At 50.1% G+C, this 26,567-nt stretch overlaps 1 protein-coding gene across 2 annotated transcripts; it reads left to right on the top strand.

Annotated features, from left to right (window-relative positions):
* Window positions 1-26,321, top strand: LOC137785307 (BTB/POZ domain-containing protein kctd15). Of its 2 annotated transcripts, none has more exons than XM_068576443.1 (5): window positions 1-509; window positions 3,109-3,284; window positions 9,174-9,318; window positions 14,849-15,154; window positions 23,966-26,321. In XM_068576443.1, the coding sequence occupies exons 1-5, from the start codon at window positions 501-503 to the stop codon at window positions 24,122-24,124; spliced, it is 795 nt and encodes a 264-aa protein (XP_068432544.1). In that variant the 5' UTR covers window positions 1-500; the 3' UTR covers window positions 24,125-26,321. The 2 variants fall into 2 exon arrangements, with proteins under 2 accessions (XP_068432544.1, XP_068432535.1); XM_068576434.1 differs by lacking the exon at window positions 1-509 and adding an exon at window positions 547-1,009.
* The last annotated feature ends 246 nt before the right edge of the window (window positions 26,322-26,567 follow it).

Below are 26,567 nucleotides of genomic sequence, written 5' to 3'. Positions count from 1 at the left end.
ACTTTTAGCCGGGGAAGAAGAAGAAGAAGAAAAATAGATAAGTTATTATATCTGTGCAGTCATAATTTTCTGGAATAGGAGTGGAGGAGGGGGGGGGGGGGTCTGGATGTATCACGTTTTTTTTTCTTCTTCCTTGAGAAAATTGCCTGGGCGAGAGAGAGAGAGAGGGAGAGAGAGAGGAGTTGAGCTAATTGTAGCCTAATCCCATGGCCCAGAGGCGCTCGGGCAGCCCGGAGCAGGATTTTTCTCTTCTCTTTCTCCGCTCTGTTATTTAGAGACGGATTATTGGCTTTCTTCTTCTCATAACAAACCACAGGGGCAGTTTCGTTTAGGCAAAAAGAAGAAGAAGAAGAAAAAAGACAAGAAGCCGAAATACGAAGCAGGATCCCAAGCAAGAGCGCACATCTTCTTCTTTTTTTTTTTGCTCTCCTCCCCCCCTCTCTCTCCTGTCTCGCGCGTATCCAAATAAGAGCAGCGAGGAGGAAGGAGCCGTCTCATCCATGTACAAGGTAAGGACGCTTCACTGCGCGCTTTGCTCCTAAAAGCAGCTCGAGAGGACAGACAGGTCGGAGCCGCGCGCGAACACGGTCCCTTCTTCTTCTTCTTCTTCTTCTCTTCTTCTGCTTCTTCTTCTACGTTTCCTTTTTTTCTTTTAAAGCCACAGAGACTCACTGCGAGCCAGTCCGACCCGACCGCAGCCCGTCGTGTCTTTTTAAAGGGCAGTTTTGTGTGTGTGCGCGCGCGCGGGAGTGTGTGCGTGTTGGTGTGTGTGTGTCTGTGTGTGTGTGTGTGTGTGTGTGTGTTGATACCCAGAGAAGACTCTCCCCGTGCGGCCAGTATCTATAGGTCGGGCTGCGGTGTGGTTGTTTGCGAGTCAACGAAACTCGGGCGCGTTTTTCTGGAGGAAAAAAAAAAAATCTCTTTGAAATCCTGTCGTCGGTTCCGCGGAGCTGCAGGGATCGACCCGCCGGCCCGGATCCCCTCTGGACTCCCGACCATGTTTGAAACGGTAGGAGGGAGATCCTTTCTCAATGATTACAGAACACAATGCTGTGTTGGTGGTGGTGGTGGTGGTGGTGGTGACAGTCTGCACGGTGCAGAGAGCTGGAGCTGAAGAGCAGCGCTGCTCTCACCGGACACCGCGACACTGTGTCTTCTTTTTGATTCATTTTTGTTTCTATCAATGGGTGACGGATTACACGTGTCGGGATTATATGCTTTACAGCAGGAGGGGGGGGGGGGGGGGGGGGTGTTGAGCATTAAAGGGCAGAGCGGGGCATTATGGGTTATGTGGTCTCGGATTGTTTCGGATTGTCCGTCTCGTGGTTATTGTAATATATATATATATATATATATATATATATATATATATATATATATATATATATATATATATATATATATATATTGTGTGTGTGTGTGTATCGGGGATTCATTCGTGCGCGCGGGGTGCGGAAGTGGCGACGCCGCCTGGAGAGGGTCGGGAGGGGAGTTGGAGTTGATGATGCCCTCACAGCTGCTGCTATAGGGGGTCTTTCTGTTGTTGTTTTTGTTTTATCATACATGGTGTTTGTGTGTGTGTGATGAAGAGAGTCCGGATGAAATGATTGATTTTGCCAGACCGATGAGCTTTATTTACGTTTTGTTTATTTCTTTCCGTTTGTTCCACGTTCGCTTATCTTACGTCGTAATGCGATTGGTTCATGTATTGATTGGGAGAGAGAGAGAGAGGGAGAGAGAGAGAGAGAGAGAGAGAGAGAGAGAGAGGTAGTGGGACAGCCCAGTGCCCAAACTTCTTAACTCTTTTCTAACTTTCCCTTTCCTGGGATTTTGAAACGTAATCCCGTCCTCCTGTAATCGCATTAAAGCAACATGATACTGCTTTAATCCGGCTGCACCCTGAGAAACAGAAAGGAGGAAGAGAGAGAGAGAGAGACAGAGAGAGAGAGAGAGAGAGAGAGACAGAGAGAAAAAAGAAAAGCTCCCGTCTCATGTTGTGCCCACCGGCCGGCCGAGGGGCCTCCTCTCGCGTTGCTTCGCTGTGTGTTTGGGGGGAAACGCGACGTGATCTCAGTGGGATTCGAACCCGCGTCGTGCCGTGATGCTGCGCTCCGAGTATCAGGACGTCTCACAGCCCCAAAACTAAAAGCCCGGAGGGGGAACAGCCGAGGAGCGATGCCCTGTGACCTTTCCCGTGAGCTCAGCGTGTTGTGTGACTTCACAACTAAAGCGTGAGGCGGTTCACCTGCACTGAGATGAGACGGACGACCGAATTACAAGTGTGGAGAGTCAGAGCTCAGCGGCGTCCTCCTGTCACCCCTTCACCCCGTCCTCCTGTCACCCTTCACCCCCTTCACCCCCTCACCCCGTCACGTGGACCTCCACGGCTCGGCCCGTTAACGTGGGCGCAGCAGGGTGACGCTTCCGATTACACGACAAGTTATCGCTGCACACGACAAGCCATCACCTTCATCTCGAGTTTGCAATGTGTGTGTGTGTGTGCGTGGAGAGAACCACCCCCCCCCCCCCCCTCCCGCCTCTCTCACCCCGCCTCCCCGTGTTTTCCGAGCTCTCAGATTGGTGCTCGGTGCGTCTGGGCGCATCACGTCTAACACATAAGGCGACCTTTAATTAGAATATTGCAGCAGCAGTTTGTTTTATTCCCCTGGAGGCTGACACCTAGCATTCCTCCCTCCCTCTCTCTCTCACTCCCTCTTTATCTGTCCATCTCTCTCGCTCGCTCCCTCCCCCGGTTCTCTAATAAGCATCCTCCCATCCTCGCCTCCGGTGCTGCATGGAGAGAGAGAGAGAGAGAGAGAAAAAAAAAAGAAGAAGATGCAAACATACTTAATTAGAGCGGTGGCAATAATTTCCCGGCTAAATATGCGACCAGACAGACGTGGAAGTGATCTGATGCCGCTCCGAGAGGACGCCATCTAGTTCCCCGGCGTAAGGATCACCGCGCTGCCGCTGCCTGCCGGTCCGGCTCGGTCCTCTCCTCCTCCTCTTCCTCTTCCTCCTCCTCCTCCTCCTCCTCCCCCCTACGCGCGCTGCCCTCCCTCACGCCTCTCCACGACTCCCATGGCTTTCTTCTACACTTGCTTTCAGGAGGGAAGAAGCATGTCACGGCTGTCCCTGACGCGGTCCCCGGTCTCTCCTCTGGCCTCCCAGGGGATCCCTCTGCCGGCTCAGCTGACCAAGTCCAACGCCCCGGTGCACATCGACGTCGGGGGCCACATGTACACCAGCAGCCTGGCGACCCTCACCAAGTACCCCGACTCCAGGTAAGGACTCATTTGCCTGCAACGATGGGGCCGGAGGGGTTTTTATCTACATTTCTGTGGTTGATTCTGATCGTTTGTCTTGTTTTATCGGAGCGTTTGCATCTTGTTTTTTAAAAAAAAAAACAGTGATGCTGCGAGTAGATTTCATTGTGTCTGTTTTTAACAGCTTTGTTTCTGTAGGAGTCAGTGAATCTGCAGCGTTGACATTTAGTTAGTTAGTTTGTCCTGATGAAGGATGTGTTAATACGCCGTGTGTGTGTGTGTGTGTGTGTGTGTGTGTGTGTGTGTGTGTGTGTGTGTGAGACGACTGTCAACTCCTGTACCGGTGTGATATCTTTTCAAACCACGTGTCTTTATCTTTTAAACTCTTTTGTTTTTGATGCTTTTGTTGGTTTCAGTCGTGATTTTTTCTCTCCATCCGATAAAAACCTGCAGGGCTTTTATTTTGTATTTTTCTTGGGGGCGTATTTATGATCTTAATGCACACAGAAGTTGTATTTTGAAAATCCCGCTGCTGTCAAGTGCAGACGCTTTAACGTGTTTAAATTCAGATTTGTGTGAATTTAAACATCACGCACCACCTTCCCTCTTACAACACTGTTGTTGTTGTGTTGTTGTTGTTTTGCTGCGAGAAAAGGAAAAACAAACCTGATCAAAACCCAGCTCATTGTCGTGCAACACGTTGATTTCATCCTTGTGTTTTTCTTCTTCAATAACCCAGAACGGAGCTGCTATAGCCGACTTTGAGACGCTCTCTCCTGCTCTCTCGCGCCGCACACTGTGTATTTTATTTCATTATATTTGTTTGATGCCATCGCAGGACTTAGTCATGATGATTCACATTGCGTAAGAGCGGTCGGTAATCCTTCCTCCCACTTGGTTCACGCTTTTAGCTCCATCCTCAAACAAGTAGCCGCTACCACTGTTCTCTCCTGATGTGTGTTTTTTTTTGGCACTTTTTTTTTGCGTGTGTGTGTGTGTCGCCGTTCGCTACGTTGCGTCAGCTAACGGAGTCCCACGTGGGCCGAGGTAAACACTCGGCGGGGTTGTTGGGAGGGGGAAAAGCTGCTGAAAATTGGCCACGGGGAAAACAATCCCCCCGGTGAAGCCGAGTCTTGATCATCACGCAGGCCGCTGACAGGAAATCCCTCACGAGTCTTTTCTTCCTGACTCGTAACGCGGCGCATGAAGCTCATCCCGGCAACGAGGGCCTTGTGGTTGTTTGCGTTACGAAGGCTCCGTTTCCGCCGCCGCGGCGTGAGGACTGTGTTTCAGTCCGACGCGTCGGCGTCCGTCGGATCGAAGCGCTTCTCAAGCTGTTGGAGCGTCTTCAGCCTCTTTTAACACAGTGTCTTTTTTCGTCTTTTCTTTTTTTTTTTTTACATCGTAATCAGTGTGTCATTAACACCAAGTTTAATCATGACACCGCATCAATATTTAATTCTAGTCCGTCTATATAGGGCACCGTGCATAGCCAAATACGTTAAAAAAAAATCATTTTTCATAATCAGGACATTGTACTAATATTTGACAAGTCGTCCAAACTCCTCCAACAACCTCCTGAAGGATTTTAGGTTCATCAGCGGCGAACTTGCAAAGGAGGCAGCGAGTGCCGGCCAATCAGAGGCAGGGAGGGGCGGGTCTTCGGCCCTTTCCAACAACAAACACACAAACGACCGTAAAGCAACACGAGAGGCGCCGTGAGGCTTCTCCCTGACCCGCTCGCCGCCGGGCGGGCGGAGGAAGCCACACCCCTTCTTTTAAAGCGCGTTTCAAATCGTTTATAAAATGTGTAGTTTGCGCATTGTTATTTTTTTTTTCCTCTATTTCTCTCTCATGTTCAGGTTCACGTTACAAAGAAGTCATTCATTAGGGTGGAGGTGATGGAGGACGTGGAGGGGTCATGTCAGAGCAACCAAACAGTGTTTCTACAGAGAGAGAAAGCAACTCTCTCTCTCTCTCTTTCTCTCCCTCTCTCTTTCACACATGCTCCTTTGCTTCCTCTCCCTCCTTCTGTCTTTCTCACTCTGGATCACACACACTCACACACACACACACACACACACACACAAGCATGCATGCACTCACTTCTCTCTCTCTCTCTCTCTCTCTCTCTCTCTCTCTCTCTCTCTCTCTCTCTCTCTCTCTCTCTCTCTCTCTCTCCCAGCCTCAGTGTACAGTTTGCCTCGGGGCTCCACTTTCCACTGGAGCCAGTGAAAGGGGGGGGGGGGGGGGTTGTGTGAATTAGGATAATGGCTGACAGCAGAAAGCAAAAACAATTACACCGGCATAGAGATAAAAAAAACAAAAACATGCCACGTTTCGGGCCACGTCACACACACACACACACACACACACACACACACACACACACACATGCACAAGTAGCGTGGCGGCCGGCAGGGTTCAAGAGTTGAGAGTTGATGATCACTTTTAATAGATTGGCCTCTGAATAATGCAGCGTGCCAAGAGAAAGTTAGTCTAGTAAGTAATGTGCGTCGATTCATCTTCCTCTGCGCGCGGCGGCGTGCAGCGACACGAGGTCATGAAACATTGATGCTCGCTCTGTGCGGCTCGCCGAGGACGGACTCCAACAGACGCTGAGCAAATTAAGGGGGAATGTTCCAGAGACGGGGGAAGTATTTAGGAAAAAAGGACTTCTGGACGTTTTTCCTATTTATTTTTCTCTCTTTGAGGACGACGCATCCGAACGCGCTCTTTAAGGGGCGTCGCTGAAACCCCCATAAATTAGCACGGCAAACAATGTCTGGTAATTTACAGTTGGCACTCGCTATATTTCCCTTTTTATTCCATTTCATTGTGAGGCCTCGAGTGGTGTTTTTTTTTTCCTTCTTCTCTCTTTTCTTTTTTAAAGAGGCGACATGGCACGAACACGTCGCGGCGTGATCTGAAGTAAAGGGAAAAAAAAGAAGAAGCTGTTTGATAAGACTTTTAGTTTTAATCACTGAACATGAAATAATAATGAGAGTTAATTGTCGCGGCGGCGGAGCACGAGTCAAAGTTACGAAGCGCCAAAACCGGCGGATGAAGGGAGAGTCTGTGAGGAAGAGTCTGTGAGGAAGAGTCTGTGAGGGAGAGTCTGTGAGGAAGAGTCGGTGCGGAAGAGTCGGTGCGGAAGAGTCTGTGAGGGAGAGTCTGTGAGGAAGAATCTGTGAGGGAGAGTCGGTGAGGGAGAGTCGGTGAGGGAGAGTCGGTGAGGGAGAGTCGGTGAGGGAGAGTCTGTGAGGAAGAGTCTGTGAGGGAGAGTCTGTGAGGAAGAGTCTGTGAGGAAGAGTCTGTGAGGGAGAGTCTGTGAGGAAGAGTCTGTGAGGGAGAGTCGGTGAGGGAGAGTCGGTGAGGAAGAGTCTGTGAGGAAGAGTCTGTGAGGAAGAATCTGTGAGGAAGAGTCTGTGAGGAGAGTGGTGGGAGATCTGAGCTGTTCCTGTCCTTCCTTCCTCTCTTCCTCCCTCCCTCCCTCCCTCCCTCCCTCCCTTTTCACTCTGAATTTCTACAGAGTTCGGCCCTTTTCTTCTTCTCCTTCTTCTTCTTCCTCACTCCATCTCTCTCTCCGCTCTCGTATTCTGTTCGTTTCCTCTGCCTCTTGTCCTCGCTCTCTTTTCTTTCCACATCCCCTCTTCACGTCCTCCTTCTCCATGTTTTCCTCTCCTCCGGGTTCTTTGTCTCGCCGTCCACATCTCTCTCTCCTCGTAATGCAGCGGGTCTGTTTGTGAGTCTTCTCTCTTAATTTTCTCCGTGTACCTCACCCCACCATCCACACACACACACACACACACACACACACACACACACGCACACACACACTTTTCTCTCTCCCTACCTGTTAAAACCTCTCCCCTCTCTCGCCCCCCCCCCCCCCCCCTTGCCACCGCCACTCCAATTCAGGGATTTAACTGAAAGGGGGGAGGGAGACCAACAGAGAGAGAGAGAGAAAGAGAGAGAGAGAGAGGGGAGTGGAAGAGAGGGAAAGAAAAAGAAAAACAGGCAGCATTTTAATTGCTTTTTAAAAAAGTGGAGATGAAAAACAGAGTTAGCCTGGAGGGGTATGGTGAAATTCTAGCTGGAAGAATTGCAAGACCATATGAGAAAGGAACACCGCGGGCCAAACAGGGAGATGAGTATTGGTTTTTTATAAAGCATTTTGCATCGATTTCCAGAGAGAAAAGCGAGTAAGGGAGAGGGATGGAGACGGAAGGAGGGAAAGAAAGGGAGAAGAGGGATGGAGGGAGGGAGGGAGGGAGGGAGGGAGGGAGGGTAGAGGAGAGAACCATCTTTGCTCTGCTTCTTCACACAAGTCAAAAAGAAAGACGCCGCGGCTTCAGCGCGTCCGGCCCGACACGTCGGGGGTGAGATGTGTCTGTGTGTGTCTGTGTGTGTGTGTGTGTGTGTGTGTGTTTCAACACAACCGTTATAAACCAGAGTGTGCGCGTCGGAGAAAGCCTGTCATTGTAAATTCGGGCGAACAGAGCAGCCCCGCTGTTCGCTCATTGACATTCCCGCCGCCGCTCGCCTTCCCGCTGTCCTGCAGCCGGGTCTGGCGACGCCCAGCGCCCGGGCAACTGGGCGTGTCGGAGCTCACCGGGCGCGGGGCTTTTCATGATTGTACGTATTTCTCTCATTTGGCGTACGACTTTCGGCGTTTTTCGAACCCGGAAACCCGAAGCTCGCTGCCTCGAGGCGGCGATAACGGCGTCGCAATGCGACTCGTCCTCACGCCGGCGGAGGCCTTTCCCGGGTTCCTCCGCCGGACCGGTTTCAGGACGGCATCCCACCGCGAATTTAAAGCTTAATTGTCGCACAAAAATTCAAGTTTTCGCAAACATTGGCGAGCACGTGTACCTCAATGTTCTCGAGGTGCTAAAAGAAACAACTGCTTTTAACGATCGGGGGTGTTTAGTAGATGCAGATGAAGGAATAGAAAGAGATTATTAGACCAGCAGAGAGCGAGAGAGAGAGAGAAACCACACTAAGGGGAAATGAATACCTGTCCAAAGGTGTCTCCAGGCCTGATGAAAGTTTAAAGATAACAGAAGTTCCCACTCTTTGCCTTGATGAGGCCCCGAAGCCGACTTCAACCGAGCCTTTAAAGCCACCGAGTGGGAGGAGCTACGGGTCAAATGTGGGACGCTGACAGGCAGCAACAAGTGACTGTTCCTCAAAGCAAACACACCGCTCGATTAGCCGGACATTATTTATTGCTGTCATGGGAAACGATGACGGATGTCACTCCGGGTGATCTTCTTCTTTCTCTCAGCCCTGAAAAAAAAAATGTGAATCTATGATCGGAGAAGCAGAAGAAGACCCAGCGTGTCGTCCACGTGTTCTCAACGTTAAAGGCCGTCGAGGAGGCTCGGCTTCACCGACGTATCAGGATCACGGATCGTGGAAAGAGATTACGATGGGATGTTTGACTCAATGACACGGAGCATGTGATGGATTTAAACTCACATTCACGACAAAGCAGAGAGGAAAATATCTTCTCTACAGGCGTCTTCATGCGAACCGGCAATTTCTTCTTTTTTTTTTTCTTTACCTCTGATTCAAACCCCCCCGTCTCTGACAGATGGAATAATAGAGCTGTAATGCCACATTCATGCTATTAATTTCTGTAAGTAGAAGCAGCGAGCGTGTGTGTTGTTGTAATCTCTCCGCGGAAAGGGACACTTCAAACAAGTCTGGAATGGAGGAAACGGAGCCTTAAGCCCCTTGTTTCAACCTGGGATGCTAATGCATTTCAAGCTTAGTGCTAATAAAATTGAAAAATAAATGGAGGGTAATTGTTTCATGCATTTGAAGGGAGCTGGCTCACTCTGTTTTCTCTCTCTCTCTCCTTCTGTCTCTGTGTGTGTGTGTGTGTGTGTCCTTTTCCAGAATCAGTCGTCTGTTCAACGGCACCGAGCCCATCGTGCTGGACAGCTTGAAGCAGCACTACTTCATAGATCGGGACGGCGAGATCTTCCGCTACATCCTCAGCTTCCTCAGGACCAGCAAACTGCTGCTTCCAGACGACTTCAAGGTACACACACACACACACACACACACACACACACACACACACCGCCCCGCTGGCTTGGACTGGTCTGCACCGTCGGTTCAGATAACACACACTTACTGTGTCAATATGTCTGTGTGTAATATTAGTGGTTTGGTGGAGGGGAGGGCGGGAGGAGGGGGGGGGGGGGGGGGGATTTGCGTGTTTTCACACAATAGACCCCGATACCGCGACGGAGACTCACTTCCCTCCCCGCTCAACACGCTAATTACCTCGGGGGTTTGAGCGTAAGCAATAATTAGTTTTTCCTTTTTTTTTTTTTTTTTTTTTTTGGGGAGGAGGAAAAGTGGGAATGTGGAGCAGAGAGGTATAGCGCTAGCTGGCTAACCGTAGCATGGCCCGGTGATGGGATGTGTGCCAAAGCCCTGAGCTGTTGTTCTGCACTCAGAGTGGTTTCCACAGAGGTGAGCTCAGGTGAAATATCCTTTTCGGCCCTCTGTTACCCCCCCGCACCCCCCCCCCCTCACCTCCCACCGACTCGACTCCCACTCAGAAAAGGAAGTCTCGCTGACGGTGACGGCGTTGTTGGTTGTTGGTTGTTGGTGGCAGTGTCGACGCAAACGAATACTCTCTGCATCCATGTCTCCACATCTTCGTGGTGCCGTTGCTCTGGCCTGTGTTGGACGGCTGAGGCTGCACACACACACACACACACACACACACACACACACACACACACACACACTTTGCAACTGTGTCAGCGTCTTGCGTGAAAGATCTCCGCTGAAAACAAACAGGATGCTACGTCTGTTATCGCGCGGTGTTAAATGATCCGAAGCACGTGGCAGCGAACCAAACTCGGTCGGGTCTGGTATGCGTTATGGATTTAAACGCCATCACTGGAAACGGTTTGGGAGGAAGGGCCACTTCCAAATTACCCAAATCTTCCGTCGACCTCCCGTGTTAATGAGGCGATCGCCAGCGTTTCCTTCAAAGCCGCCGTCTGGCCTCGGTCACATGAACAAAACTACTTTGGTTTGGCTGCATTTAAAAAAAAAATGCAGGGCGTAATTTCACCGACGACTCTTTCCCAACGTAAGCCGATGGAGAAGAGTCCTTCGGGTCCCGATGGCGTCGCGTGACGAACCCGGGAGTTGTACTGTGATGTCGACCACGCCGTGTCTGCCAGTAGCTCGTCGCAGGACGCTCATCAACGCATCACTCCAAGCCTGACCAGATGCATTTGTGTGTGATAATCCATCTGCCACGCAAGCTAAAGATTCACAACCCGTGAAACTGTTTTTTAGCTAATTGGCGACACAAATGCGCGTGTTTTTGTATTTTTGACACGAGCCACTGGTAAGTATTATTTTGAACATTAGCAGCTGTTAAAGTGAAGACTTTACTTTATCAGAAAACTAATTCCTGGCACAGATAAAAGGTCTTTTATTAAACTGGGAGCACTAAAAGAAAGAAAGGTGTGCCAGTTTCTTCTGTTTGAAAATACATTTGTTGCAGATAAATCTTTGCAGCCATTTTACTTTTTTTTTTAAATTTGCACTCCTGTGTCTCGTTGAGCAGACATGGAGCGAACATTAGCTTTCATTGGACGTTTCTGGGCTCCTTCCAGATGTCCAATATTTGCTCCCCCTCTTTTTTCTCGCTCCGGTTGGGTCTCCACCGCTTCATGAGAATCGTTCCTCGCTGCTTATCTTCCGAAGTGAAAAACAGACGTTTTCTGCTGCTGAAAACGAGGTTTGCGTGCTGTTAAAAAAAACGACTAAACAATGAGCTGAGAGACACAAAGCGATCGTCCTCTGACGTCTCCCCCCCCCCCCCCCCCCCCGTGGGCCTCTTTCACGTTACAGCCAGTAAATCCATTGTTGATCCAAAAATTATTGATCAGTGCAGCGTTAAACCAAAGTGACAGCGTTCACGAGCAAGTTAAGTCTCACGCCGCGAGGATCAAACGACAAGATGTGGCTTTGTCAGAATTGTTCCGTCTTCAGCCTCCAGCGGCTTCCCGTTCAAGGCTTGTTTTTGATGGCGTTCAGGCGCATGCTACGCCTCTTTTCTACTCCACCTCGACTTGCCCTCTTTCCTCTCTGCGGGGGAACGAGGCGAGGACCAGGGGCGCGAACTCTGTGGGCCTCGTAGCCCGAACCAGAGCCCAACGTCAGACGAGCAGAACATGAAAGCGACGTATTTTCCACCAAATAGATGGCCTGACTCGGTGCCGATTAGTTATTCCTCTTCTTATTCCCCCTCCCTCCTCCCAGATCCTCTCTCCCATTCCTGTGAAGTCTTGACAGTCCAATCAAGAGAAGCGAACGCATCGGACTTCATTGTTTCAAGTCATCACGACCCTCCTTTTTGCGTAAGCCCGTGTTGATACGCATACCTTGTTAATTTGCGAGGAAGAAGAAGAAGAAGTGGGGGGGAGAAATAATACCACAAAAAAAAAAAAATGCAAATAATGCGAGGCGGAATTGAGCATGTCCTTATCCGAACACAATCAGAGCTCGCCGTCGCCCCGAGGGCCGGGTCTGTTCTGCTGCTGGCAGCCGCGGCGCTGTGTGTTTTGCTAAATCAATGTGAACGTCTGAGCAGAATAAAAGAGGGGAGGGGCTGAGGGGGGGGAGAAATGTTTTCCAGCCCACGTCAGTGGAGCAAAAAAAGATCTTCGGCCATTAACATCCGGCCCCTCGTCTCGTTCTATTCAAAAACCGCCGTTTGATCACGAGAGTGTGAGCGACGCTCGGTCACGTCGGGGGGGAAGGTTGCGAACCGTTGGAGAGTCTTTACGAGCTGCGTATCAATAACGCTCTGTTTCTTTAGGTCTTTAATGCGGGAAAATAATAGCAAGGAGCTGGCGCTTTCATTTGTTCTGCGGGCGCGTTAGAAGGAAATCGGATGGATTTTTTAATAAACAACCTCTACTTTGTGTGGGCTCCACTCCTCCGACTCCCTCACAGTGACAGTTTTCGTCCTCTTCTCCATCTTCCTCTTCGCCTCCTTCGCCCTTCCTCTCTCTCTTTCCTTCTCCCTCCCTCTGTCCTTCCCCGAGACGTTGCCTTGCCGGCGGGCGATCAGGTCGGATCATTATTTTGCAGCTCAAACGGGGCTGTCTGGACACGGGGATCGGGGAGGGATGAATGGCGGCGCGGCGCTGGCAGCGTGTACAGCAGCTTGTACGGCGGAGTCTCCCTCTCATCCTCACCTCGGCGCTTTGGGTCGCTCTGTTGTTCTCTCTGCGCCCGCTCGGGATGACTAAAAAGTGCCTCGCAGACAGACCCCTGTTAAAAACATATCCATCCGCGCGGCTTCAGACCTGTGAAGGATGAGGAGCCGCACTTTGATACGGAGAGACGCCCCGGAGGGCCGAGCGTCTCAGTATGAGTTTTGTCAGCTGCAGCGAGAGGGCCGGGAGAGGAGAAAGGACGGGGGAGAAAGGGAGAGAAAAGGAGAAGAGGGTGGAGGGGGGAAAGATCCCCTCCACCTCCTTCGCCAGCCTCCATGTCTTCTTTCTTAAATATTAGACCGTCAGCTTAAGGTGTGTTGCGTCGACGCTCGTCCAGACGGAGTTGCGCGTGCATGGGCGTGTCAGATGAAGGTGCAGTTTGAAGATGAGGGAGGAACGTTCAGGGCGAAAGAGTCCGACAGAAGCAGCGGGGTTAATGAATATGTACCCAGCAGTGGCGAGAAAGAGGAAAGCGAGAAGAAGAAGAGGAGGAGGAGGAAGGGGGGGGGAAATGTTTTTCTTCTCTTTTTCAGATCAGGGCTCGACACCCACAGCTCGCGACGATGCAGACCAGACGCAGCGTATGCCGTTTCCGCAGTGCAAAACACACACAGCGCCTCGCTTTCTCAAGGGCGTTTCAGACTTGAGCGACCTCTGTCCCCTCGGCCTGTCGGGGAGCGGCAGCAACGCTCGCGCCTCGCGTTCAAAAAAGTTCATACACGGAAGAGCGAGCGAAGCCGTCGTTCTTTGTCCCCGTCAACACTAATCAGAACAGCGATTTGTTCGCCGCTAATTGTTTAGCCGAGATATTTGCGGCGTTTACGTGCGGCCTAATTAGATCCCGTTCTAATAGGAGCTTAACACCGGGGCCGCGAGCCTCATTAGCATAAAACTCCCTCCACGTGAGGAACACATTAACATGCTCTTTGGTCTTGATGATTGTCCTCGTGTTCACTTGCACATATCATCTTCCTCACCTCCCCGTCTGCCTCCAATAGCGGAAAAAACCCTCCGCCTCGCTGCGCTTTTCTTTCTTTTTTTTTTTTTGACGGCGGCGAATGATAGCGCCATCTGGTCTTGTGGGAAATTAGAGGCGAGAGCGCCGGGGCGAATGGCCCCCGGCGAGCCCTGCCCAGGAGGCAGAGGCAGGCAATCTGCTGCAGACTGTCTGCACACAGGAATGCACCATCCCACTTCACTGGAGCCCCACCGACGGCCTTTCTGGAGTCGGCTCGCTGAAACATGCTAAAGGCTAGCGCGGCTCTGCCAAGAGCCACTGTGGAGGAGAGCATGCAGCATGGCTGTGCTTTGTTTATTGAGAGTGTTGTCCTGCTGGTCGGGAAGCCATCTCGCTCCCAGATCTCGGTTCATTGTGCTCCTTTCCTGGAAGGGAGGCCGCTGCGACCGGCGCATCCCATCATCACAACGTCTGGCGACGAGACGGCTTCACGAGAGCGAGCAGGAATCGTAGTTTTACCGTTTATATTTTTGGCAATTTGTCTGAACTTACCACGCAGGATGCTCTCATTCATCATTCGTACCGCTAAGTACCGCAGTGTGATTAGTATGTATTCATTAAAATCAATTTGTATTAATTCAACATTGGCGAGAACAAGGAAGTATAAAGTTGGACCATCACAGGGAGGTCAGGCTGGATGCGAGTGTAAAGTCACATTTATTTATTTGTCACGCTGCTTTGACCTGCAGGTCTGAAGCCAATGCGGAAGCACCTTAAACGTCATCTTTCTAATGGCCATCAGGGGGCGACGCTTGCAAAAAAAAGAAGTTTGGTTGCATAAAAGTCGACGAGAAAATGACAATTTCCTTCAACCTGACCAAGAAGTTTTTGTTTCCTAGCACAAGTACTTTTGTTGCCGACTATACTCGACAAAGTTCTTTCCTGTTAAGACTTAAATAAGGCTGCACGCGTGTAGCTAGCAAAAAACAACACGTGTTGCCGAACCTTTGGAGGGAAACCATGTGGAAAATTAGGAATAACTTCTTGTGAGACATAATGCAAACCATTGTTTGAGGATCGGTTGCACTTCCACCATCAGACTCTATCAGACTCACACGCATACATAAACTAGATATTGTTGGACATTTTTTACCATCACACTGCATTTCTGTGCGTCTCTTCCTCCATGCAGGTCTACTGTACACGGGTCAAAGAGCAGAAAGAGTCTCGCTCAAGGACACTTTGGGATGAAAGTCTCCCTTCCACCGTCATCTTTGTTGCATATACATATGTATATGTGTGTGTGTGTGTAGGGCGACCGCCCAGCCTCACCGCTCTCATCTCCCCCCGTGCAGGACTTCCACCTGCTGTACGAGGAGGCGCGCTACTACCAGCTGATGCCCATGATCAAGGAGCTGGAGCGCTGGAAGCAGGACCGCGAGCTGCGGCGGATGGGCCAGCCCTGCGACTGCCTGGTGGTGCGCGTCACGCCCGACCTGGGCGAGAGGATCGCCCTGAGCGGCGAGAAGGTCCTCATCGAGGAGATCTTCCCGGAGACGGGAGACGTCATGTGCAACTCGGTCAACGCCGGCTGGAACCAGGACCCGACGCACGTCATCCGCTTCCCCCTCAACGGATACTGCCGGCTCAACTCTGTGCAGGTAAACGCCGCGTTTTACGCCGACGCCACAGCTCGCGCGAGACACGGCGGCTAAATCCAGGTTGTGACGCTTGAGAACATTAATAATATACTTCACGATGTGGTTGAAGCAGCTTTATTGTCACGTCCTGTTGGGTAGAGACGCATATCTTTATGTTGGTGAGGATTAATATCACTTAAAAAAGAAAGAAATCTGCTGAAATGTTAAGGCGTGAAGCTATCAGCACTATTCAGGCACTGGCATAGTTTCAGATTTTGGGCTATTTCGCCGCCATCACTTGTCTTTTTTCAAGCTAGTGGAAGAAAAACATCCCAAACAGACATTTAGATGTTTACGTTCCCACTTTGTCTATTTGTGTTTGTATTTATTAAGCAATTGTCAATGTAAGTAATCAACTGGGGAAGCTTCGTGGGAAATTGATTTTGTTCTATAAACACGGCCACAGTCGATTTTTTTTGTACGTCCATTGACAGTATTTCTGATTTATGAAGTGATACAGAAAGAAAACTAAATTTAAAACCCCTTTACTGTCATATGTCCACAAAATAAACAATCTTTAACCTGCACTTAGCATATTTTCAGATGCACAGGTCTCCCTGTGGTCTTGTGTACGCTTCGTCTCGACTGTATTTGTGTTTTGAAGTTGTGTTTAGCTTCGTGGATGTTTTGTGTCGCCTTTATTTCATCCATCAAAGGTTTGTTTTCCCGCCGTTGGGACTGAACGACCAGACACTTTGGCGGCGACTGCGCGGCTCCGCTGAGCTTTAGCTGCCGTAGCGTAGCACACGTTTGTATTTTCAGGCGTCTTCAGGTTTTTAAAAAATTTTTATTCATCGCTTATGACCCAGGATTTCCAATCTCAAAACATCGCTCCGAGGCGGTCGCCGTGATTTGTGGCCCTTAGCGCGGCGTTTTGCCGCAGCGGAGATAATAGCTCGCCGTCGCTAACTCGAGACGACGGCCGCTCTCTGACGGAGCCGCGGTCCAGAAGTCGGTCCAGAGGTTTCCATCGGTCACGCTGGTGGGCGCGCACACGCATGTGTGTGTGGTTGTGTGTGTGTGAAGTGTTTTTCATTCTCTCCTCCGAGAACACGTTGCATTGAGCTCCCAGCTCGCCGTTAGCGGTAGCGTAGCGTGACCGCTCGCCGCCGCACCGCAGGCCGGCTGTACGTTACTCTCAAGCAGGTAGCCCGACTCGGATCCCCCGTGGGTCGACCACGGAGCGCGGCGAGGCGTTCAAAACTTCAGAAAAAAATAGTTTTTGCAGTTGTGTTACCCAGAGAAGGTCCTCGAGGAGGAGAGTGGGGGGGGGGGAGGGGCATCGCAGCCTCGCACCACGGGGCTCGGCACAACACACTCCGGTGCCCACGAGCAAACGGGTCGACACATAAGATGAGCCCCCCCCCCCTCCCTCACACACACACACACACACACACACACACACCATTCCCTCCAGCACCCAGAGGAGCACCCCTGACACCTCCACCTCCCTCCTGCCGGCGTGGGAGACCCCCTCCAGGGAGGAGAGCCCGAGCGGGTGGGACAAAGCGGACGGCGGCCATGTTTTTCCTGCGGAGAAATGAAGGAGAGGAATGGAAAGAGTGTATGTGTGTGTGTGTGTGTGTGTGTGTGTGGGTGGTGGTGGGGGGGAATAATATGCATAATTTACGCTTTACTCCTTTTTAAGACACAGCTCCTATTCCTTTTTTTATTTAAAAAAAAGACTCCAATATAACACGGCTCCAGGCGATTGAAACACACGTATTGCATTTTTTAATACCATACTTACAATTTCTCAAACAGCCTAAACCGGTTTATACTTCTTTTATAGATTTTTAAATGACTTGCAATATAATTAATTGGCCGCATCAACTAACACAACATTTTCCCACTCTGTTTACCAGTGAGACTGGTTACGGGGGTGTGAGCGCGTCTCACTAACGTCTCCTGAAAGAAGGCTTTTTGTTCTTTTACGGCTTTGTTTTTTAGTCCTCAAATCGTCCGGATCGCCAGGGTTTCCCGTCTGGATGGTCTCGCTCAGTTGAGGTGTCATCTCTCGCCACACAGACGCTGTACATTTCTGTTAAAAACGTCCGGCTCATTAAATGTCGGTGTTTTCATTTGATGTATTTCTGTCAGGGGAAACGCTTCTTAACAGCTTTCTCCCTTATTGTTGCGTGAAGGCTCGATGGGGAGGTTAGAGGAAAGTGATCCTCGTCTCTCAATGAGGCCTCTGATCCGATTTCAGCGCCGCCACTCGGACCCGGACACCCGGGGGAGCCCGACCGCACCCGGCCCCGTAAGGGGGGGGTTAAGGTCAAGGAGCGGAGAGAGTCTATGACGACGAGAAAGAGACGGACATGTGACAAGTTTTTTAAAAAAATCCCTTGAGGATTGAACGCTTTCCTTGAAGGAAAGGTACTGTTGCTGTCCGGCCCGGGGGTTAGAGAACCACGAGATGCTTTTTGGTCACAATGAGACGACATGACGTCTCTCAATGCTTTACTGTACGCCGAGCACAGCCACCCAGTTTATTATTCCCCTTTTTTTATCCACTTAAACACCCCGAAGGTCAGTGAAGGCGGTTCTACTTCGGAGTGAAATATCTCATTCAATTACTCTCCGCTGATATTCCAGGACTCCTTAGGCTGATGCGTTATATCCTCTTCTATTGACAGACGTATAACAATACCGATAATCACGACGTCTTCTGTGAACTCAGCCGCGTTTTTTAGTCCTTCCACCCGGCGTGTTTTGAAATGTGAGCGAGGATGAACGACTCGAGTGAGTCTCCATGAAGTCATGACTGGAATTTCGGGAATTAATGCGAACCACCTGCGCTGTGATGCAGATCCAGCGGGCAGAAATGGAGAGCAGCGAAAGGCACTTAACGGAGGGAAAACATTTAGCCAAAGAGCCACAGAGGTGTACACACACACACACACACACACACAGACACACACAGACACACACATGCTGTCCCAGAGCTGGAGCCGGGGCCCCGCCGCTCAATACATCAGCGTGATGGAGCACTCGGATCAGAGTGGAGCCGATCCGTCCTTCATCAATGTGACAGCGGCGGCAGCTGGAGAGACCCCCGTCCCCCTGCGCGGCGGCCCGGGCAGCGAACGCAACGCGCCGCAACACTCTCTTACATGTCACACCGCCGCTGCATCAATCCCACGCCGGGTGGAAGGACGCAGCGCCGCTCGTCAGAGCAGACGAGGCCACGCCAACGCCAACGCCAACGCCAACGCCTCGGCTCGGCGCCTCGGGGCTCCGAAAGCAGGCCGAGGCGTGGACGCCGCTCGCGGTTTTTCGGGGGGGTTTTCTCTGTGCAGCTTGTGTGGCGTTTAGGGCCCAACAGGATGCAGATTCACCTGCAGTGAGGGGAGACCGGACCACCGGGGAAACAAGAAGTGCAGCAGGTTTTTCTTTTACTGTCGATGCAGCTGTGGTAGATTGTGAAGGAGATATTGGACGAAGACAACTGGAGACGGCAGGAGGAAATATGTTTTACATTTATAGTTATGTCTCATGAATAAACGAGGTGGACGAGGTATTCAGATGCTTCAAGCAAAATAGCAATTTTACCTCAATGTTTAAGAAACACAACTGCTTGGTTAGGTTGAGGCAACAAAATCACTTTGTTAGGTTGAGGCAACAAAATCACCTTGTTAGGTTGAAGCAACTAAATCACTTAGTTAGGTTGAAGCAACAAAATCACTTAGTTAGGTTGAAGCAACAAAATCACTTTGTTAGGTTGAAGCAACAAAATCACTTTGTTAGGTTGAGGCAACAAAACTACTTAGTTAAGTTGAGGCAAAGAAACATCTCTATAATAGACAACAAACCCACTTTCTTTGGTTGAGGCAACAACACCACTGTTTTATTTCAAGCAACACAACTACTCGGTTTGGTTGAGGCAACAAAATCACTTTGTTAGGTTGAGGCAACAAAACTACTTAGTTAGGTTGAGGCAACTAAGTCACTTTGTTAGGTTGAAGCAACAAAATCACCTTGTTAGGTTGAAGCAACTAAATCACTTTGTTAGGTTGAGGCAACTAAATCACTTAGTTAGGTTGAAGCAACAAAATCACTTTGTGAGGTTGAGGCAACAAAACTACTTAGTTAAGTTGAGGCAAAGAAACATCTCTATAATAGACAACAAACCCACTTTCTTTGGTTGAGGCAACAACACTGTTTTATTTCAAGCAACACAACTACTCGGTTTGGTTGAGGCAACAAAATCACTTTGTTAGTTTCAGCCACATGGACGCAGCTCTTCGGTTGGAAGTCCTGTGTTTGTTTCTTCTTTCTTCTCCTCTTCTTCTATCCATCATGTGGTTCTTTGGTCTTGACAGCCTGGTGGGTCTCACGCTGGAGTTAAAGGGGTCCTTGTGCGTTGGCATCAGACAAAGCGCACAAAGGCATTTTGACGCCCTGGGAATGAGAACATGAACATGTCAGTTCTCTTTCCCGGCACAGAAACCGGCGGTATCTAAAAACACAAAGGCAGAATCCAAACGCACAAAAGAAATACTCAAGGAGACGAGGATCAAAGCGAAGACGAGCGGGATCACACACAATCAACACAACAAAAGGAGGGAGAAAGGTGACAGCAGGGCCGATGAGGGAAACTTAGGCAGGAAGTGCAGCATGTGACAACGGTCAGGATACCAAAATAAAACAAATAAAAGAGCGACTCTTCAGTGAAAGCACTAATGTATATCAACAAAGTCCTTTGAGTATTCATAATTACTTATTTATCTATTTAATGTTATATTATTGGATCATTATTGGAGGAGTTTGTGGTGTAGTTCAATAGTTCCTCCACAACGAGGTGTGTGGATTATCTGGAGTAACCAGGTCATGATTCTTTAGTTAAAAATGTGTTCAAATTTGACACAATTGGTGCCGTATAATCCCTTTAAGTGGGAGAAAAGGCCGCCATCGCCACAGCGGATCTCTCTGAAACTAGCCAACTCACGCCAAAACAAAAAAAGATGTATTTTTGATTCAGGTGTTAAATGTCCATCATGTCCAAGAGTATCCGTACGTTTCTCACCACAAAGCCAGAAACCTCAAACGAACGAGACAAGGTGACTGAAAGTGAGAACCTCCTTCCTCTCTCGGTCAGGTGTGCTCACCTTCGTCTCCACTTTACGCTCAACACATGTCCGGACGTGTCCAAAGACTCGGTGGCCTCGACCTCTTTCGGCTCCAGAGACGCATCCGCTTGATAAATGTGAATACGTTACGCCGTCAACAGTGTTTTCTTCTTCTTCTTCGTTGCTTGCGATTCCTCTAAAGGAGCTGGCAGATGGCTCTGAGGATCAGGAGGAGTCGGGAAGCTTCTCGGCTGCTTTACGCCAGATGCTCGCGATATTAAGCGCAGGATGCGACGCAGAGGCTGCGGTTAGCGGCTCCTTGTCACATATTAAAGGCCGTGCATAGTTAAACAAAAGCGACCCCCCCCCCCCTCCTCCTCCTCCTGTGAGTGCGGCGCCCATCTCAAGTGTATGCGCGAGTGTCAAACGCGTCAATCAACCCTGAGCCCCGCACCGCGAGGAGCGGGCCGCCTCCGGAGAGAGGCGTTTGCGAGTCGAGTGCCTGCGCGCTCCGGTGGCCATCAATATTACATGGCGCTCCGGTTTCCAGCCCCGAGACTCATCCACCCCACCCCCCCCCCCCCTTTGATTCCCATCCCGCCATCTTGGGCTGCGTTTGGAGATCCGCAGCGGTGCTGGGAGGTTAAGAGGATGCTGACGCGGTCCCCCGCATCATCCTCAATCCTTTCTTTTTTTTTTTTTACGACACCCCCTGATTGAGTGGCAGCTCAGCGGGATGAGCGTGTGATGAAACGCCGGCTTTCTTTTGTTGTTTTTTTCGGGGGCAGATCCCCACGCGCGAGCCGAGTCGACCCCGTAAACACTGAGACGGGCTGATGCTGTTTCAAAAGGTATGAAGGGTCACCGGGGGATGAAGAGAGACGCAAGAAGGAAGCGCTCGGCTTCCGGGGAGAACTCGCAAACTTCGGCAAAAAGTTTTCCCGCATCTTAGCCGTAATTCCCGTCGCCCCGTTTTATGAGAACTCCACAACTCCACAACTTCGGGAAAGGGGAGGAATAATTAGCCGCAATTTCCATTTCACCCCCCTACCCCACCCCCCAAAAACAAATAAATAAAAACGCTCAGATTGAAAGTTTTTCCACGCTCAGTGAAAGTTTTTCGAGCGAGGCGGGAAAGTGAGCGCGGAGAATCTGCACGAGTTCAACATGCGCTGCGATCCGAGCGCCTCGAGTGTGTTGTTGCTGCTGAACGCAGCCACCAGGACATGTTGCAGCTCCTTCTTTCTTTTTTAAGACGGTGCTTTACTCTCTGTTGTCAGCCGGGATTGATTTCAGGACATTGTCCCGTGGACATTGAAACCTTTTTTTTGTGCTGGGATACATGGTAATTATTCAGTGTATTGTTTATCCCCCCGTGGCTCTAATTCACTGTGTCAAACCGAATGTGAAGATGTGTTTTTTTCTTCTTCTCTCCCTTCTTTCATGGCTTCTTATAGTCATTACAGTATCCTTGAATCAGTTACGACTATCTGTAATAATATCCTTAAGTCTTTTGTGTCGCCGTGCGTTCATGATAAAAGTGTTTTCAGACTATCTTTATTGATCAGGCCGCGCTCCTCTGTGACCGAATCCATCGCCGAACATGACGGTCCCACACGCGTTAAGAGATGATGGGATGCTGGTGTGTGTGTGTGTGTGTGTGTGGGGGGGGAATGCAATGTGATGCAACGATCAAAGACGGCGATGTAATATCATTTCCATAATCGTTAGGCTCCTCCGTCGCCTGTCATGGATTTGGGAGTGTTTGATGCTCGGGCAGGTCTCTTAATTAGCCGTCCTCACCATCAGCTGTCTGCCGCCCCTTCTGTCTCACAAATTGCAGAGTTTGTCGTCGCCGTCGTATCGGCCAGAAGACGAAAACAGGCGGGAGAGGAAGAGGAAGATGAAGAGAGAGACAGAGAGAGAGAGAGAGAGGGAGGGCAACTTTTCCAAGTAGTCATTTCTGCTTACAAGCAGCATGTCGCGGCCACTCCTTTCATTTCAACGAGGAAGTGGTGTGTGGGTTCAGGTCTGCTCAACACATGCGTTATGTTACACATATATATAAATATGGATATGTGTGTGTTGCATTTGTAAGTTTGCATCCCAGCTTAGGCTTCATCTGCGCCTGTGTGGTTGTGCATGTGATTTATCCGCTCTGATCCCCGATGGAGGCTGCAGCCTCTTCGACCCCCCCGGAGGCCTAAATGCTCCCAATTCTCCCCCCTCCGGCGGCGGCGGCGGCGGCGCCCTCGGTTCTGTAATCAGAGAGGTCATTCTGCGCCAGGAGTGCACGTGTCGGCGTCTCCGTGTGGGCATCTGAAGAAAACTGATCTGTTTTGTGTGTGAACTTCTCTCGCTCTGCATCTGGCAGGAGGGGATGGCCCTCGGCGAGACCTTTCATTTCCATGCGCTGCACACTCCGTTAAAAAGGACGGGGGGAATAAGTAAATACACAGCACTCCTCCTCGCGCTGGGATTTAGATATACCCCCTGCGAAAAAAAAGAAGAAGAAGAAAAAACATCTCACAAGGATTACAGCCGACGAGGAGAGAAGAAAAGGGGATCTCGGAGTTCACATGTTTGCGTCTGAGCGTGTCTGCGTTGTGGGCTGACGAGCATCCCCGTCTCCTCTCGGCCTCCAGCTCGGTGTCCTCAGCTCCCCATCCTCATTCCCGGCACGTCGCTCTTTCTCCCTTTTTTCTCGCTCACGGACCTCGCTTCTCCTTCTCACCCCGGCCTCATTACTCAAATTAGGAGCTCCAGTAATCACGGCGCTGAGCGCCCCCTTAACACACCTCGGCTCGGCTCCTTCTCTTCTCTCATCCCTTTGAGCTCATGCCCGTCGGTCCGGCGGCCCGGCCATGAATATTGCAGAGGTGGTGTTGATGTAGAAGTGCCCCCTGGTTTCATCCCATCACTAACGTGTGATTGGGGCTTTAATGACACGCTGTATGTTGTGACTGATGGAGAGTGGAGGTTGATGTGAGGATGGATGGTCATCACAAACCGATCCAAGACTTACTTTCATTTGCTGCTGATGAGAATTTATTGCACCAAAAGGCTGTAAAGTTTCGTTAGCTATCACTTTACATACTTCCCTGTGAGTCATCGTGATCTTGTTTGTGTGAAAGCACATTGTAAAAGTGTAAAATTAAGCTATTTCCAAAAAAAACATTTAATTTCAATAGAAAGTTGAAACATTTTGGGTAAAAAAACTTGTCTTGCAGAGAGTTCGATGGGAAGATTGATACCACTCTAACATGGCTAACGTAGACCAGGGAGCAGCTAGCTTAGCTCTGATGCTAGCAAGTTCCTACCGGCCTCCAGGTCACTATTTAGCATATTGTGTCTTGTTTGTTTCATTTGGACAAAAACTAGAAGCGTAAGAAAGACAAACCATGTGATAGCCATTTAATAGGGATTAGCTCTTGTAGCTGTTTCCCTGTGCAAAGCTACATTAGCGGCCCCTGGCTTTAGCTTTAGCTTCAGCAACAGACGCGTGCGTGGCATCAATCTTCCTGTCTACGTCTGAGCAGGAAAGTGCATCACTGCATTTCCCCAAATATTTAACATGTTTTTCTTTAAAAGAAAACCTCCATCTGTATCAGCGACACTCCTCAGGTACGTTTAGCTAATGGCGGTCTTGTCAATGCTAATGCATACCTTCCCTCCTTTTCTGTCCACCGTCCGTATTCAGGTCCTGGAGCGTCTTTTCCAGAAGGGCTTCAGCGTGTCGGCGTCCTGCGGCGGCGGCGTGGACTCTTCCCAGTTCAGCGAGTACGTGTTGTGTCGCGAGGACCGGCGGAGTCTCTCCCTCAACACGCCCATCAGGATAAAACAGGAACCGCTGGACTAGAGCATCCTGGGAGAGGGACTGCCAAACCCGAGCAACACTCCTTCCATCCCCCCAACACCACCTGACCCCGCCCCGCCCCGCCCCGCCCAAACAGGACCACCAACACAGCGAAGTATTAGCGGAGGCGTGTCAACCTCGCCGCCTCTGCGGACTCTTAAGGGGAATGTAGAACCAAACAACGGAGGGGAAGAATGCTAAAGTATCGGCAGCAAAGGTTTTTTTTGATTCTGTGAAATGACGGCCGAAGAATCTGGGAGGTGAAAACAAACGGCGGCGACTCGACTCACGCGGCTTACTTGAACAATTTTTAGCATCGTGACTTTATTTTCCCTGTAATTCTTATGACGAAGGTGTCGTGACCCTTTTTTTCTCGGAGTGACACACACACACACACACACACACACAAACACACACACACACCCTTCTTCCCTTTTGTCAGTGGTGCATCATCCGGTTCAGTCTGCTGTGGGACAAGAAAGCTTTGGCGGACGGGACGCTGTTAAGGATGACAGGAAGTGGACAAATTCCCATCTCGCGAGTCTCCCCCCGCACCCCAAAAGCCCCCAAATCCCTCCCCTCCCTCCCCTCTCCACACAGGCCTCGCTGCAGACGATGGGGCGCCTCGCCGAGAAAAAAAAAACAGCATCTTTCACCAAACTGATTGTTTATTACAATTTTTCATTGTTGTTTCTAAAGTATGTTCTTCTTGCTCCTTTTGCTGTTCTTATCATGACACGGTGTAAACAATTATTATTAATAGGATTATTTTTAATGTCTCTCTTTCCCTTTCTCCCATATGAAGGATGTATGATCGTTGTATTCATTAGGCTTTGAGAGCCTGCGAAAGGGAGCGTTTCTTGGCAGAAGCTGCAGAAACTCGGATGCCCGCGGGCTATGTGGCTAAAGCGATCTGGCTGGCAACGCATGCGGAGCCGGAAAAAGTCCCATTGTTCAAACAGGAAAGGCAGAGAACCTGGATCTTGCAACAAAACAAAAAAATATATATATAATATATATGTATATATAATCAAATGTGGAGCACACATACAAAAAAAGGCTCTAATCCCGTTTTACGAGCTCTAAAACATATCTCGGACACAAACCTGTCCTCGCGTTCAGCAGACGTTTCGAGAAAGTCCGTCAATTCGGAAATCCAGGTAGAAGTTGCAGACGCTCCGAGTGCGACGCGGTCGAGTTAGAATGTTGAAGGCTTCGTGACCAACGTGGACGTTTACCAGAGCGCCTCGTGATCCCAGAGGGACGAACACTGAACGCTCAAATGTTTCTTTGCACTTAAATCGTTTCCCACGGAGCTGGCCTGCCCCCCCCTAAACACCACAAACACCACAAACACCACAAACACCACAAACACCACAAACACCCTCCCTCCGAGCTGTTTTATCGCCTCATGTTCCACTAAAAACGCTAAAAAAAACAAGCAAAAGTCCCAACAGAACAAATACTGTAAGTACCGAAGGGCACAAGGTGTCTATTCCGTCGATAGCACGAACATAAAGGCGTCATCTCTTCGCACAGTTTATAGCGGGAAAAAATAAAGTAAAAAAAAATCACAAATGCAGCAAAACCAGAGTATGAAGGGCAGCAACACGGTTCCAGTCTGCACGGCGTCGCTAGCGAGCCGCTCACGACACCTTACAGACAAAGTTTGAGAGACAAAAGTCTCTGCTTGTTTCAATATTGTCACTTCTAAGCCCAGATTACTCCCGACGGTTCTTCACATGTATGTATGGCAGAACCCGACGTGAACCGTCCTCCACAAAGAGGCGAGTGGGCGGCATTTACTCTCTCTCTCCCCCTCCCTCCTCGCTCCCATTCTCTCGGCCTTATTCTCAAACATTTCTGGATCAAAGGCAGAGACACAAGAAAGGCCAAGTTGTCATGCTTTGTATTTGTGTGTAACTTACAGATGCTGTTTCTTCCATTTTCGAAAAGACTGGTGAAAAAAAGACAAGCGCGGTCCATTCTGATCTGCGTGAGCGCCGGCGTTTGTTTGAGTTAAACTGGAGTTGTTCTCCCCAAAAACAAGACGAGCCGTTCATTAAAAACAGGGCGTCCGACCACGCTGTCCTAATGCATCTGCTCTCTGCGGACGGCCGCTGATTAAACGAGCCCGATGGGTGGATGGAGATGAGCTCGGTGCAAGTGGAGCTCCCATCCCCCCCCCCCCCCCCCTCCCCCCCCCCCTCGCCCCTCGACCCCCCCCCCCTGGGGGTCTCGCTCACAATCAAGCCCGTCTTTGTTCTGACCTGCCGGTGGCCTGCGCCTTTGCATCCAGTCGCCTCAAAGGGAATGGTCAACCAGGCCTTTTCATGTGCCGAGGCAAGTCGGGCATCTTCACAGCCCCCCCCCACCGCCCCCCCTCCGCCTCCCTGAAGGCTCCCAGCTCAGCGGTGCCAGTAGAAACTCACCCTCCACCCTCCAC

This window comes from Clinocottus analis, unplaced genomic scaffold, assembly GCF_023055335.1.
Source record: "Clinocottus analis isolate CAN_PGR_092001 unplaced genomic scaffold, fCliAna1.0.p SCAF_1, whole genome shotgun sequence".
In the NCBI taxonomy this organism is placed as follows: Eukaryota; Metazoa; Chordata; class Actinopteri; order Perciformes; family Cottidae; genus Clinocottus; species Clinocottus analis.
Note: the sequence above shows the minus strand (reverse complement) of the source record. Positions and strands in the feature narration are given on the sequence as shown.

What these genes read in the sequence shown, in the direction of transcription:
- LOC137785307 (XM_068576434.1), top strand. An exon ending in TGCTTCCAGACGACTTCAAG is followed by an intron (nt 9,319 to 14,848) that starts GTACACACACAC and finishes CCCCCCGTGCAG; the next exon opens with GACTTCCACCTGCTGTACGA. An exon ending in GCCGGCTCAACTCTGTGCAG is followed by an intron (nt 15,155 to 23,965) that starts GTAAACGCCGCG and finishes GTCCGTATTCAG; the next exon opens with GTCCTGGAGCGTCTTTTCCA.